The sequence below is a fragment of the Xyrauchen texanus genome, chromosome 11, assembly GCF_025860055.1.
Source record: "Xyrauchen texanus isolate HMW12.3.18 chromosome 11, RBS_HiC_50CHRs, whole genome shotgun sequence".
NCBI classification, from domain to species: domain Eukaryota; kingdom Metazoa; phylum Chordata; class Actinopteri; order Cypriniformes; family Catostomidae; genus Xyrauchen; species Xyrauchen texanus.
This window is the reverse complement of record NC_068286.1, coordinates 4,429,317-4,444,281: the sequence shown is the minus strand read 5'-3', so window position 1 is coordinate 4,444,281 and position 14,965 is coordinate 4,429,317. Positions and strand designations below refer to the sequence as shown.

The window sequence follows — 14,965 nt, the reverse complement described above, 5'->3', positions numbered from 1 at the left end:
TCGTCCTATTTTTCAATATCATCCAAATCAAGGAGGTCAGAGTTGGCATCACCCTCTGCGTCCACACCACCCTGGCCTTCCTCCTCCTGGTCAAGAAGACCCTCAAACTGTGGAGGCATGTCCGGGGACTCAGCTTCCATCATATCTGCAATGCTTGTGGTAGCTTGCATGTGATGGCCAGCAGCTGCAGTTTTTGCAGTAGCGCCAGACAAGCAGGGGTCCTGCTGGCAAGCTACCGCCACTCTCAGCCTTCTTTCAATTATTTTCCTAGGCATTGCCAAACAGTGAACGCATGTTTGCGGATCCATTAATGATGCCTGAGCATCAACAAAGATGGGATGCAGCCTCTCTGTTCTTCAACTCATTCCCTTTGGTGGGGGGTGATGGCCGTCGATATAAATGCTGATGAATAAGATAGAGAACCAAAAGACTCGTCGTAAAACATGTTAGCCTGTTGGAGTTAGCAGGGTTGTTAGCCCAGCCGTCCTAAAGGCTCGCCTTGACATGGAAAGCCTTAAGATGCAATTAATGACCATTGAATAGCTCGCCTGTTCCGACTAAACTGAGCAAACATCTGGAATAGCACTATTCTCAAGTGTGTCACAATCCAGTCTTAAGCTGACGTTACGTTCGACGGTTGGTTCCAAAAACAGCCCATCTGTAAACAGTTAAACAAAATCAGCGCAAAATCCGGATGCACTGAGAGAGCTTGCTGTAATCTCTGATGGGAAGAAAGCACGAATGACTTCAGTAGGGGTCCACAGAGGTGCGGAGCCTGCTCTCAGTTCAACCTGTCAGTCAAAGACAGACTTGGTGTCATAAGAGTTTCCATAGCCGGTCACGCCCAAAGCGATTCCCATAGTGAAACGCAGAGCGAAGTTAGAAAATGTACCAAATTGTATTTGTGATGTAAATGCTAATCTGTCTTGTATACATCCCAGACAGCAGCGAAGTGACACCTCTCAATTGTCAATCAACCGCTGCGCTAAAACAAGAGTTTAAACTTTGCTGGTTACAAGCGGTTTAAAAGGAAATATTGTCTGATTGGAAAATGTTAAAAAGCGGATACACACAAGCATGGAAAATCACAGATCTTCTTCAGTGTCTGAAATCAACATGCAGGGACACGAACATCTGCAGCTCAGGTAAATTCAACTAAGCCGTCCCACCAGCGACCTCTGCCCCCTTGACCTCAATGCCAGCCCCACGTTGGGCGCCAAAGATATGTCGTGGAATATCGCGATGAATCTCTCTAAGTTGTAAGAAAACTCTCAGAGTCTTGAGTTCCAGATGCCAAAGTTGTAGTTTATTGAGAATCAACAAACATGAGTCCAGTCAGCTGTCTGTCCTGACTCTATCCTCTTAGGGTCTCAGTTATATACCTTTGTTATCTTTCTATCTGTTATCTCTGTCCAATGAGGAAGTTACCCTAATCTCTCTCTTATGCCACCAATATGTTTTAATTCTCACTTTAAGTAATTATTGGTGGAAAAGTCCCCAGCTCTCTATTTTTAAAAAAAGACAAAGACATACATTATACATATGTCTGCAATAACATGCATACATCTGCAAAAACATACATACATATTTACGTCATACATATCTACTTAAATGCATTAGTATGCAGGACTTTTTACACAACAAGAGACTCTTTTACACATATCATTCTCCTAGTAATGACGTCAATTTGATCACAAGACAAAGATCACATACATCTGTACTTTTTCACTTAAGATGACCTGGTGACCTTGTTTGAGCATGTGCTGCAATATTAATACATTGTCAGTCAGCAAAAGAGAATACAAGAGATACATTTCATAAATGAACGATATATGACATCAAAAAATGATTATTCTAAAATGATTATGATTATTCTACTATATTCACCAGCAAAATTCAATTGTTATGTAGATTATGTAAGAAGTCTCTCTGGTTAAGATATATTCCAGAAGCCATGTTGGAACACCAGCACACCAGTATCCTATGTAAAGAACCAGCATCCAAAACCAGATAAGCTGTTTTCTTCAACCCTAGGCAAAAGAATGAACATGTATATTTTTCCATGACCATGATGGTGGCTACAAAAGCCATCAAGAGTCTGTGACCAATCTGACTCAAACAACATAAAACTGCCTTAACTGGACATTTGTATGTGGCTTATGAGTATCTGTAGGTGTCAGTGTTCTGCTATTTATTCCACAGAGATGGTATAAATAAATAAATATGGGGCCCTCTACTGGCCACAAGTGATTGAATGAATCAATGTGTTCTGCACATCTTTTGTACATAACAGAAACCCAGAGAGCTTATTAGGACGATATATCATTTTAAACATCTCTTTTAGATTTAAATATTAATATTACCACATAATGGAATGGAAAACAGAGAGATCTTTGCTTAGGGTCCCAGAAATAATAAACTCATACATACACATACATGATTGTAGATGAGATGATGTTCTTATCCAAACCAAATTATGTTTCAGTCATCATTTGTGTACATGGAGTCTTTTTTCCATACAATGAAAGTGAATGGTGACTAACATTCTGTCTATAATCTTCTGTTGTATTCCACGGAGGAAAGAAAGCCATTGAACAACATGACTGAGAGTAAGTAAATGATGAAATGATGAGTTTAATTTTGGGGATGATTTATCTATTTAAGTGCTTTGCAGAATGGGACAACCAATGGTACCAAATCATGGATTCTCCCCTCCAGAAATGGAACATTTCCCGCTAAGATCCCTCTATCTGTGTTGGCTATTTCCCTGTCCTGATTTAAATCACATGTAAAAACTTGAACGGCAGCTGCAGATCAGCACCAATTCTTCTGGATGTGGAGAATGTTTCAAACACATTTCAACACCTGAAAATCACTTACTAAATTCTCCCCTTTTCTCCACAATTTGGCATGCCCAATTCCCAATGTGCTCTAAGTCTTCGTTGTGGTGTAGTGACTCACCTCAATCCTGGTGGATTTGGATGAATCTCAGTTGCCTCCGTGTCTGAAAACGTCAATCCACGCATCTTATCACGTGGCTTGTTGAGCGTGTTACTGCAGAGAAATAGCACATGTGGAGGCTTCACGCTATTCTCCGCGGCATCCATGCACAACTCAACACTCGCCCCACCGAGAGCGAGAACTACATTATAGTGACCACAAGGAGGTTACCCCATGTGACTCTACCCACCATAGCAACTGGGCCAATTTGGTTGCTTAGGAGACCTGGTTGGATTCACTCAGCATGTCCTGGATTCGAACTCGTGACTCCAGGGGTGGTAGTCAACGTCAATACTTGCTGAGATACCCAGGCCCCCCTGAGTTGATTTTTTACTTGACAGTAATTTCTAAAAATCACTAGGCTATGATGGTTCCAACATGCTCTATACTTACTTCTGTGATTGGTCGAAAAAAATAAGTGCTTCTGACAGGTCACATGAACAGCGTGATTCGTGCTCCTCAATGTCTAGCGGAAGGGCTGGCTAAGAGCCCTAGTCTTATCCACCTTATTTTCCAGCGTAACTAGGGCGCTGCCATTATCAATTTTGAATGTAGAACACTTCCGTATAAGCTACTTCCAGCAATTTTAGCGATACAAAAATATACATTATGCTGCTTTATATTACAGGCTGGCACTAAATGTTGACATATTATTATCATTAATTACGATTTTCATAAACTCATTGGTTTTGAGCGCACATAGTTCCCCTTCTGTCACTCACTCAACATTGTGTCGATGAAGTGACGCTAGGGGTCGATCTTGAGAGCCCAACACACCTTCAGATCTTTGAGAAAAGGCTAATGAGAAGTAGGCGAATTGGCAAGCTGAATTTGTATACAGGTATAAAAGGAGGAGGGCAGATTAATTCATTTAGTTTTTTTTTTCTTCGGATCTAAGCGGTCGCACTACAGCTTGCTGAGTCGTCTGCTCCACACCACCTTCACCTTCTCTCCTTCAGAAGCGAATTGCTGTTGGATCTACGGCACTTTACAGCGGTCTCTCTTCGTCTGTGCTCCGATGCAGATTACACCCCTGGGCGCTTTGACAGCGCTACTGAAAGAGTTTATTTTCTCTAAAAGTGTGTGGTCAGGTGGTGTTGATCTTTTAAAAACACGTCTTTTTAAAGATGTTATTCTGCCTCTGCAGTTCCTGGATGTGGTCATTACCTCTCCACCTCTGACGGTCACTAACACTGCCTCACGTGTCTTGGCCAATGTCACATTGAGGAAGCATTCGTGGATGGTTCATGCCCTCACTGTGAGAGCATGACCATGGCCACTCTCAGAGCACGGCTCACCTTCTTCCGAGGGAGTGCCTCCTCAGCTGTCCCCCTGCTGTTGCTGTGCTACAGAATTCCCTCCCCATGATGGGCGGGGCTTACCACCACACTTCCCCATGCCCGGCCACTTGGCCCACATGGTGTTTCCGCCACTCTATAACCTCCCCTCGTTCTAGGCCAGGATGTGGCCTCCGCAGGGTCTTTTCCCCCTGAAAGAATAGGAATGGAATGAACGCCTTCCCCGGCGCATTTACGAGCATTCCTTGGCCCCAAAATCTACTTCTCAAGGAGAAAACTTAGAGAGAAAAGGCAGCGGCTGGAGTGGCCTGCTCCCATCTTGGCTCCACCCCCCTCGTAGTAATTGGGAAGCACATGACGTCTTTGGGCGTCTGGGGAGGCTCGGTGCAGCCCGAGTGCTTGTGCGCCTATGCTCATAGTAGCTCGCCCGCACCTGCATCGGCAATACACGTGACCAGTTCAGTCCTGTGGCGTTTCGTATGTGGACCCCTAGTGTCACTTCATCGATACAACATTGAGTGAGTGACAGAAGGGGAACATCTCGGTTACTGTCGTAACCTCCCTTCCCTGATGGAGGGAATGAGACATTGTGTCCCTCCTGCCACGGACAGAACTTGACCGCTGTAAAGGCTGGGACCTTGTCTCGGCTCCTCAGTTCAAAAACCTGAATGAATTAATCTGCCCTCCTCTTTTTATACCCGTATGTTGGGGAGCGGCATGCAAATTCAGCTCCCCAATTCACCTACTTCACATTGGCCTTTTCTCAAAGATCTGAAGGTGTGTTGGGCTCTCAAGATCGATCCCTAATGTCACTTCATCGACACAACGTCTCGTTCCATCCATCAGAGAATGGAGGTTACGATAGTAACCAGACGTTTTACTGTTTATTGCAATTTGTCATTGTTTTATCAGACACAGTTGCACTGGCAGTATTAATTAAATCATGTGCTGACACGGACAGTCCTCTACGCCATCTGACACAAACTTTACACAACCAGCAGATATGAGAAAGCTACTTCAACTTTCTTTGCACCAAAACTGCATCTTGTTTCATTTTGGCAAAGTAATAAATGCATTTTAATCTCCGTTATTGTTAGAGAGCATTCTCTCATTCTTAGCAGTGTATAGTAAACAGACATGCAGATCAAATTCAGCATGGCTTATGAAACCTCACCTTTGGAAATAAATAAAGGCATAATTGGAGGTTATACAGGTACATATAAATGGAGGTTTACATGGAGACGAGAAACACATAATTCTGCTGTACATCCTGCGGTTGTGTGATAGTTTATAAGCCCATATCACTAGATTCTGTTATTATAACCTTCTAGTTATTTACACTGCGGTCATTGCCAGCGGAACATTTTTCAAATTCGCCTGAAATGCAGCCGCTGCTTACTTTAGCATTGCAAAATAAGGTGGATACTTTATATGATGAAATCAGAGATGGTTGTGTTAATGTGTGTTAGAAAATCAAACATGAAACAGACACAAAAATATTTTATGAGTTTATTACTTTAGTAACAGTGACAGTTTACAAAAGCACATTGACTATTGCCCTAATTTTGAAAAAATCAGAAAAGAAGACACAATATCAGAATAATAGGGTGAATTAGGGAAATCTGGTACTTTGCACTTGTGTTAATTTATGGTGATTGTCATCTCAATACTTCAGACCAACAACTGAGTCACATGATGATATAGACCTGCTTGTGATGGAGCAAGAATTGAACACATCAGAGGTCAGGTGTCACATGACCCAATGGCCCAGATTACCGGATACACCCTATGAGGATTTTGTCACTATATTATGGTAATTATGTCAATTTTATATTGTTTAATTGTTTAATACAAGTTTAAAAAAATCCTAACATCCACTCTTGATTAGAGGACACTACAGAAAAGTAAAAAAGAAACTTTATATCATAAAAGAAGTTTATAAATAATGAAATTAGCGCTGCTGTAGAATTTTGCTTACAGTATATAGACCTTTATCACATTCCGCATGTCATCACATAATGGAAATAGTTTTCCGAACATATGTTTGTAAAGAAATTATTACAGCTGAACGTCTGTAATGTTTACCATCGATTTGCATAAATCGCAGAGATGGGTGTGTATACTGAATTTACATACTGCTGTTATGCGTAACTGACCATCAGAAAATATATTTAGCTGTGCTGATTATTTATGAAGGGAATGTAAATGATTATCATATACTGTATCTGGGATTATTAGAAGAAATTGATTGGAATATCTGTCTTGTGACATAGCGAGCCTGTAATCCTGCACTCTTGTATTAAAAATGTGGACAATCCCTTCACACTATGACATTTGATTTAAGTCTTTCTGGAAAATATGTTGTGAAAAGCGGGGATGCAGTGTCTGAACAACATACAATCCGAAACACAATTTACCCCATTCACTCTGCTCAAACCACTAAATTACGTGCTTGTGTCTTCTAATTTTCCCAACAAAAAACAGCATCCATATAAAATGAATCCCGTCCGAATAGGGTTTAAGCAAATCTCCGCCCATTGTTCTGTTTTTGCACAATTGCTAGTTTTTATGAATAAATTAGATGCACTTGGCAGTAAACATCAACAATTTAAATTGTTTCTTTGGCATAACACACCACTTCACCATGTGTCACATTCCAGTTTAATGGTTATAATATCTGAGCGAGACGATTATCAAAGCAAAGTTTTCCCATTTCAGCTGCGTGCTGTTCAGGTTACTACCAGAGGATTAAAGGGATCATTTATTTCAAAACGAATATTCTCATCATTTACTCATCCTCATTTTGGATCAATTGCATTCTTCGTGCATATTGCCAGTTCGCCATCTACTGGTCGGGGCTTGTCAAAGGTGGAGATTAAAAGGAAAAAATGGACTTAAATATTGATCTGTTTCTCACTTACACCTATCATATCACTTCAGAAGACATGGATTTATTATCTGGAGTCTTATGGATTACTTTAATGCTGCCTGAGTTTTAACTTTTTGGAGTTTCAAAGTTCTGGTCACCAATTACTGAAATATTCTTCTGAAAATCATAATTTGATTTCAGCATAAGAAAGAAAGTCATACACATCTGGGATGCATGAGGGTGAGTAAATGATGAGATTTTTCATTTTTGGTGGACTGTCCCTTAAACTTTTTTGACAGCAAGGGATGAATCCTAATTCTCACAAATCCATCTTCTCTTCTCTGAGCATGGGAGATCATTCCAGTTGCTCTGGAAGGGGTTTGAAGAAAGCACTTCAACACAGTCCTCGGTTCCTCCCTTGTCATTTGGCTCATCTGTGTTCCAAAACCTGAATAATATTTAATCAGATTCTCTTCAGGATCAAAATAGCCCTAAAGTATTTATTTATTCAGAAACCATGAAATAAGAATGATAAATAAATAAATACACCTCTACACGTCTGTATTCTGTGAGTGGTTCTGCACTTACCCTTTCTTCAGTGGTGAATTATCCACCCATTTCATGTTGCCCTCATTCTCGATGTCAGACAAACCAATCCACACTCTCCCGTTGACCAATGAACTGACGTACCTCTGTGTGTAAAACAGGAAATTAATGAGATTCCCTTCTAGATTGGGCGATATGGCCAAAAATATTATCACAACAATCTTTTTCATATCATTCGATATCGATATTTATCATTAACATTTGCATATTTGTTTTAATTAAGTTGGCAGATGTAAAGAAGAGAAAAAAAACCTAAACATTCAAATAGTCTAAACAAAACTGCATTGGGGGCCCAGAGACTGTCTGAGGGGGATCCTCTAGTAAAATATTACAATAATTTATAGTTTATCAATTGAGTGTAATAATAATAATAATAATAATACATTTTATTTGTGAGCGTTTTTCTGAATACTCAAAGACACTTTACATAAAATCATAAAAGCAGCAAAAACAACATCAAATGGTAAAAACACTAGAAACACATCAAACTTAACTACACATTAAAAGCAATTTTAAAATGGTGAGTTTTAGTCAATGATTTGAACGCTAGAAGGTCGGTGCAGTCACGGATTTGTTTTGGGAGAGAGTTCCAAAGTGAGGGGGCAGCTATAGAGAAGGCTCTGTCGCCCCAGGTTCGATGCTTTGTCCTGAGAGGTGGAGTCAGGAGGTTGGCGTCAGATGAGCGAAGGCTACGGGATGGGTTGTGGTGGTGAAGCAGGTCAGTGAGGTAGGAAGGGGCCTGGTTATGAAGGGCTTTTTGTGTGAGGAGGAGGATTTTGAATTGAATTTGTTGTGGGACCGGAAGCCAATGGAGGTTCTGGAGGACAGGGTTAATGTGGTCACCGGTGCGGGTGTGAGTGAGCAGACGAGCAGCAGAATTCTGGATGTACTGGAGTTTATTTAATGTTTTGGTTGAGGTACCGTATAGGATGCTGATGCAGTAATCGATTCTGCAGGTGATGAAGGCGTGGATGAGGATTTCTGCAGCGGAGAAAGAGAGTGATGGGCGAAGTCTGGAGATGTTTTTGAGGTGAAAAAAGGCAGTTTTGGTGATTTGTTGTATGTGGTGTTCAAAGGAGAGGTTATTGTCAAAAATAACTCCAAGGTTGCGACTTTGAAGGGATGGAGACACTGTATTGGTGTCAAAAGTGAGTGTAGTTGGATATGAATGTTAAAAGATGATCTGTTCATTTTGAATCATAGTGACAGTATATATCTTTTTTACATTCAAATTATTTTCATATTTCAGATGCCCAAGTATGGGGGCATATAAGCCCTTGAGACCGAGGAATGATACAGCATGGGGGTTCAGGGGTATCTCCTGAGAGAACATGTAGAAAATGTAAAAGTCTGAATGGACCATTTTTATTGTCTTTCATCCATGTCAGAGATAATGACATCTGAATAATTTCACAAAAGTAGAACAAAAATCTATTTGTTTATTATTAAAGGCTTTTGACATTAATAAAACTAAATTCAGGAAGAAAAAACTTGGTCTAAAGGTGCTCTGGAAACACAATAACTTATGTGCACCTAATGTTTACTCACATACGAGGAAAAGAGGAAACACGTGAAGAGTGGGACAGGGCATAAATGATGCGTGTTCAGTACTAGGGAAAAATATTCAAGAATACAGTGCAGAAACATCAGACATGATGTAAACAGAATGTGACAGGACGGAGGGCGGGGCTCGGTCGTGATGTTACAGACCCCGCCCCTAATCAGGCTAATCAAGCCTCAGAGAGGGATAAAGGTCGACTAGCGACTGCAGTGTGACCGAGAGAGTGAGAGAGAGAGATTTACGGGCAGCTGCCCGACACCTTTGTGTGTTTGTCTTTTTGTTAAGTTCATAATTAAAATATTATTTATATTCTCAAGCCTGTTCTCACCTCCTTTTTCCATTAACTCCTTTACACAGCACTGTTGTTTTGTCGCACTGATCACTAGAGACTCAACCATACTCGTGATGTCTTGCAGTCTGGATGGAGTCAGTCGGGGGTCCGGACACGGAACGCGGTGATTGGTGTAGCGGGGAAATAAGCAACTGGATACAGTCTGAGGCTGCGGTTTACAAGCGGTTCCCAATGCTAGGGAACCGCTTGACCTCTTGCTGCTGTCAATTCTTCAATCCACCTCGCGAGCATGGCGCTCGACTTTTATAGGAAGAAATTGAAAGTGCTCGCTCACCACACACCTGTCGAAACGTACGATAAGAAAGCTGAACTGCTTGTGTTTTTAGCATCACACACCTGAACATCTAGATGTAGAACACAGGCTAAAAATCGAACATTTCTCAAAAGCGGAGTTTTTTATCGCGATAAATATTGAGATTGTTTTATAGCCCAGCCCTATTCCCCTCTCTCGTTTTTTAAAACACACAAACTTATACCTGTTCCTCTTCAGTGTTGATGATGACCAGATCTCCACCACGATCCCTGCAGAACTGTCTGCTGTCAGACCAGCTCTTCTCCTCACTGGATATGAAGAACCAAACTAACCACGTCCACAAACAGAAGAATAAACTAAACTGAAATGTACTTATTTAACATTGCATATACTGTCTATATATGTGTGTGTGTGTGTGCGTGTGTAAGAAAAAAGGAACTACACAGAAACTTGGACTAACCTTGTTTTTTCCTCCTTTCCAACTCCAGTTTCTTCTGATTCAAAGAGTTGAAGCTGATCTGCAATTGGTCCTTTTCAATAGTTAGACTGTTGACTCTGGTCTCCAACTCCAGTTTCTTCTGATCCAAAGAGTTGAAGCTGCTCTGCAATTGGTCCTTTTCAATAGTTAGACTGTTGACTCTGGTCTCCAACTCCAGTTTCTTCTGATTCAAAGAGTTGAAGCTGATCTGCAATTGGTCCTTTTCAATAGTTAGACTGTTGACTCTGGTCTCCAACTCCAGTTTCTTCTGATCCAAAGAGTTGAAGCTGCTCTGCAATTGGTCCTTTTCAATAGTTAGACTGTTGACTCTGGTCTCCAACTCCAGTTTCTTCTGATTCAAAGAGTTGAATCTAATCTGCAATTGGTCCTTTTCAATAGTTAGACTGTTGACTCTGGTCTCCAACTCCAGTTTCTTCTGATTCAAAGAGTTGAAGCTGCTCTGCAATTGGTCCTTTTCAATAGTTAGACTGTTGACTCTGGTCTCCAACTCCAGTTTCTTCTGATTCAAAGAGTTGAAGCTGATCTGCAATTGGTCCTTTTCAATAGTTAGACTGTTGACTCTGGTCTCCAACTCCAGTTTCTTCTGATCCAAAGAGTTGAAGCTGCTCTGCAATTGGTCCTTTTCAATAGTTAGATCGCTGTAATTGACTTGCAACCTGTTTAATTTTTCATTAAATTCTTCAGCCATGTTTTTATAGTTCAGCTTTATTTCTCTATCTGATGTGATCTTCATTTGTTGCACTATAATGGTGATCACCAGAAGAACACATATGAGCCCAAGACACACTGTGCTCACCAGGAAACATCTACTTCCTCCTGTAAAACACAAATAATTCACTCTACTGTATATGTTTAGAAACATTGTTTCACATAAACTCAAATTTACCATTGAATTGAAAAATAGATACACTTTTTTTTATTAAAGACATATCATGTTTGTTTTTTAATTGCAGAGCTACCAAAAAAAAATATACAAAAAACTTGAAACGGACGGAGAAATATTATTCCATATCAATCCATTAAACCGTTGATATGAAAATAGAAAACATGACATTGCTCCTAGAAAAAGAAATAATCAAACCAACATTTTACAGTTCATGGTTCCTCAAAAGTGAGTATCATGGGACACAAGCACTACTTTACACAAAACGTTCTGCTTACTGTTATTTGGAGCTTTTGGTTCAGTCGGTCTGTGACTCAGTTTGCCAGGTCCAAGTGTGTCCTCATTAACATAATTATCCTCATCCTCATCCCTGCATTCAATATTTTGATAAATGTCCTCTAATTCCATTATTTGTTCAGCGTCTTCACAGATGATCTGCAGACTTTAGAATGATGCACACTGTGTTTTATAAAGCGTGTGAACAGGAAGTGGTAAAGTCAGACACTGGCCTTCGAGAAAAAGATTTCCATTTCACGTTACAGTCTTTACACTCATTTGTCTCACTAAGAGAAACTCTTCTCAGTTGCAGACTATGGTTGACTGTGTATTGTACATTTAATCAGGCTCAGCACTATGCTGTTTCACATGTGCACTGAAAAAACCCGATTAGACTGTCATGAATTAAAATAATGATCCAGGCTGGTTTATACTGGTTTTAAATTGTTCTAGCTTGTGAACAAGCATTCCAGTTCTGTTCACTAGCAAAACTTGTATTTGTCACGATTCATTGTTGCCCTGACTGTTTTTTGCATCTGTCATCTGTTTCCCATGGACTACACTTCCCATAATTCCCTTCCCTCATCACTGCCACCTGTCTTCCATTGTGCTAAACTGTGTTTAATTTACTCATTGGTCTTTGTGTATTTAATGCCCTGTTGTTTGCTCATTCCTTGTCAGCTGTTGTATGTGTTTTGACCCCCTGTTCTTGACCCGTTCCCGTTGTTCATACTTTCTCTGTTCTTATGTTTTTCCCATCTTGGATGTTTCTTTTGTTCCTGTGTTTACCCCGTTAATCTGTACTTTGTTTATTTTATTAAATACTTTTAAGCTGCATTTAGATCCTGCTCCTGTGACCTCCCCCCTTGTAACAGAAAAAACTGACCCACCAAAATGGATCTAGAAGTGCCCTTCATTCAGCTGACCTGAGCGAAGTTACCCATCCCGGAATATTCCCGTCTGTTTTGTGTCCTTGCTAAATGCACAGACTTTTCCAACTCAACCCTGAAGTCCATGTACTCTATCTGACTCATCGCACACCAGTGGAGGGAGTTGCCAGCGACAGGAGACAGGAGATACATGGGAAGAAAATGTGAGTGTAACTGTAGAAAATCTTGATTTAGAGGATCCTCCTCTCCCTACCCTGAACCCGGTTTCCAAGCCTCCCACTCTTGAGTCTGCTCCACACCATGTCACAGCCACGGCTCAGCCTGCTCCACGCCATGTCCCAATCCAGTTTAAGTCTGCTCCATGCTATATTGCAGTCAAGTTTGAGTCTGTTCCACATCATGTACCAGTCAAGTCTGAGTTGGTTCCACACCATGTCATAATCTTGCCTTCGGCGACTCAATGCTTGAAGTTGAATGATCAACCACTGATGTCAGTGTGTAGGGTCAAGAAGACCCTTCCTCACAGCTTGTCAGTACTCCTGCCTGCCATGGCCAACGAGCCAATGCCCAGGGCTGCCATAATGAGCTGGAAGCTTCGTCCGTCCCAGAGCCTGTGTTTCCAGTCTCATCCATCCCAGAGCCTGCGTTGCCAATCTCATCCATCCCAGAGCCTGCGTTGCCAGTCTCGTCCGTCCCAGAGCCTGCGTTGCCAGCCTCATCCCAGAGCCTGCGCTGCCAACTTTGGACTCCCGGAGTATGAGGAGGAGAAAGGCTTCTGTTTCCAAGTCTCTGCCCATGTACACGACCACAGAGGTCGTTTCCAAGTTTCTGTCAGGGTTCATGACCACAGAGGTCGTTTACAAGTCTCTGTCAGGGTTCATGACCACAAAGGTTGTTTCCAAGTCTCTGTCAGGGTTCATGACCACAAAGGTTGTTTCCAAATCTCAGTCAGGGTTCATGACCACAAAGGTTGTTTCCAATACTCTGTCAGGGTTCATGACCACAGAGGTCATTTCTGAGACTCAGCCTATGCTCCGCCTATACCACAGCCACGCCTGAGTCTGCTCCACGCCATGTCACAGCCACGCCTGAGTCTGCTCCACGCCATGTCACAGCCAGGCCTCAGCCTGCTTCATGTCACAGCCACGCCTTAGCCTGCTCGACGCCAACATTTTACAGTTCTTAATTTCTCAAAAACTACTATCATGGGACACCAGCACTACTTCACATGACACTTTCTGCTTACTGTGGTTTGGAGCTTTTGGTTCAGTCTGTCTGTGACTCAGTTTGCCAGGTCCAAGTGCATCCTCATTAGCATAAACATCCTCATCCCTGCATGCAATATTTTCATAAATGTCCTCTAATTCCATTATTTGTTCAGTGTCTTCACAGATGATCTGCTGACTTTAGAATGATGCATACTGTGTTTTATAAAGAGTGTGAACAGGAAGTGGTAAATTCAGACACTGGCCTTCGAGAAAAAGATTTCCATTTCACGTTACAGTCTTTACACTCTTTTGTCTCACTTAGAGAAACTCTTCTCAGTTGCAGACTATGGTTGACTGTGTATTGTACATTCAAAACATTTAATCAGACTCAGCACTATGCTGTTGAAGTACATGGACTTCAGGGTTGAGTTGGAAAAGTCTGTGCATTTAGCAAGGACACAAAACAGACGGGAATTTAAAACCAGTATAAACCAGTATGTTCCACGTAATGTACCAGTCAAGTCTGAGTTGGTTCCACACCATGTCATAATCTTGCCTTCGGCGACTCAATGCTTGAAGTTGAAGTTGAAATCCTGTTTATTTACTTCAGAGACATTAATATTGATGCTGTACTTTTAGGAAGATCATGATGTTTAAGCATATTTTGTTTTTGAGTGAATTTTGCAGCCTGATTTCATGACTGTGGAAAAACTTTTGCAAAATGATAATACATTTTGCCTTACACGCATCACAGGAGTTCTGAGGTTAAATGTCCACTTGTGGTGCTAAGACCCCATTTACACCTGGCATACAGATGCATTACAGATTGTTCCCATGGGAACGGTTTTCATGTCACTAATTAACATGTTAGCACCACCTGTTTCTCTTCCTATTTAATCCCTTCATTGTGTCATATTCTTTGCTAGATTGTAGTTGGGTGTTCAAGAATCTCACCTCACTCTCTCTGCCTTAGTTGGCCCTTTCTCGTGTATCTATATTGGTTGCCCATCTCTGCCCACATGTCGGCAGTGTGGTTACCTTCCAATTTGCTGTGCGCTTGTTTTCTGCACATACGACTCTTCACAGAAGATTCCTCATAGATCTGCTCTCTACATGACCACGAAGCACAAACACACCAAAAACACACTCATCGCCTTCATACTGCAGTCGGTGCTGGGTTCACCAGCCCTGATGAAGTTATAATTTATTGTGAATAAATTCTGTGAATTGTTCCTCTGCTCTTGGGTTTCATTGTCTCATTCTGACAGAA

General features: G+C 41.3%; 2 protein-coding genes across 2 annotated transcripts in view; one reads left to right on the top strand and one right to left on the bottom strand.

Moving 5' to 3' along the window:
* Positions 1-7,479: 7,479 nt before the first annotated feature.
* LOC127652036 (CD209 antigen-like) lies at positions 7,480-12,921 on the bottom strand. The gene is made up of 5 exons (XM_052138095.1): positions 12,741-12,921; positions 10,400-11,254; positions 10,163-10,266; positions 7,756-7,859; positions 7,480-7,615 (listed from the first exon to the last, which is right to left on the bottom strand). Exons 1-5 carry the CDS (start codon positions 12,919-12,921, stop codon positions 7,480-7,482), a joined length of 1,380 nt encoding a protein of 459 aa, XP_051994055.1.
* The window catches only part of LOC127651650 (zinc finger CCCH domain-containing protein 13-like), a 70,908-nt gene continuing 64,079 nt past the window's right edge, over positions 8,137-14,965 (top strand). Inside the window, exon 1 of the mRNA XM_052137594.1 lies at positions 8,137-8,587. The gene's annotated coding sequence lies outside the window, so the exon portion shown is untranslated. The remainder of the gene's footprint in view (positions 8,588-14,965) is intronic.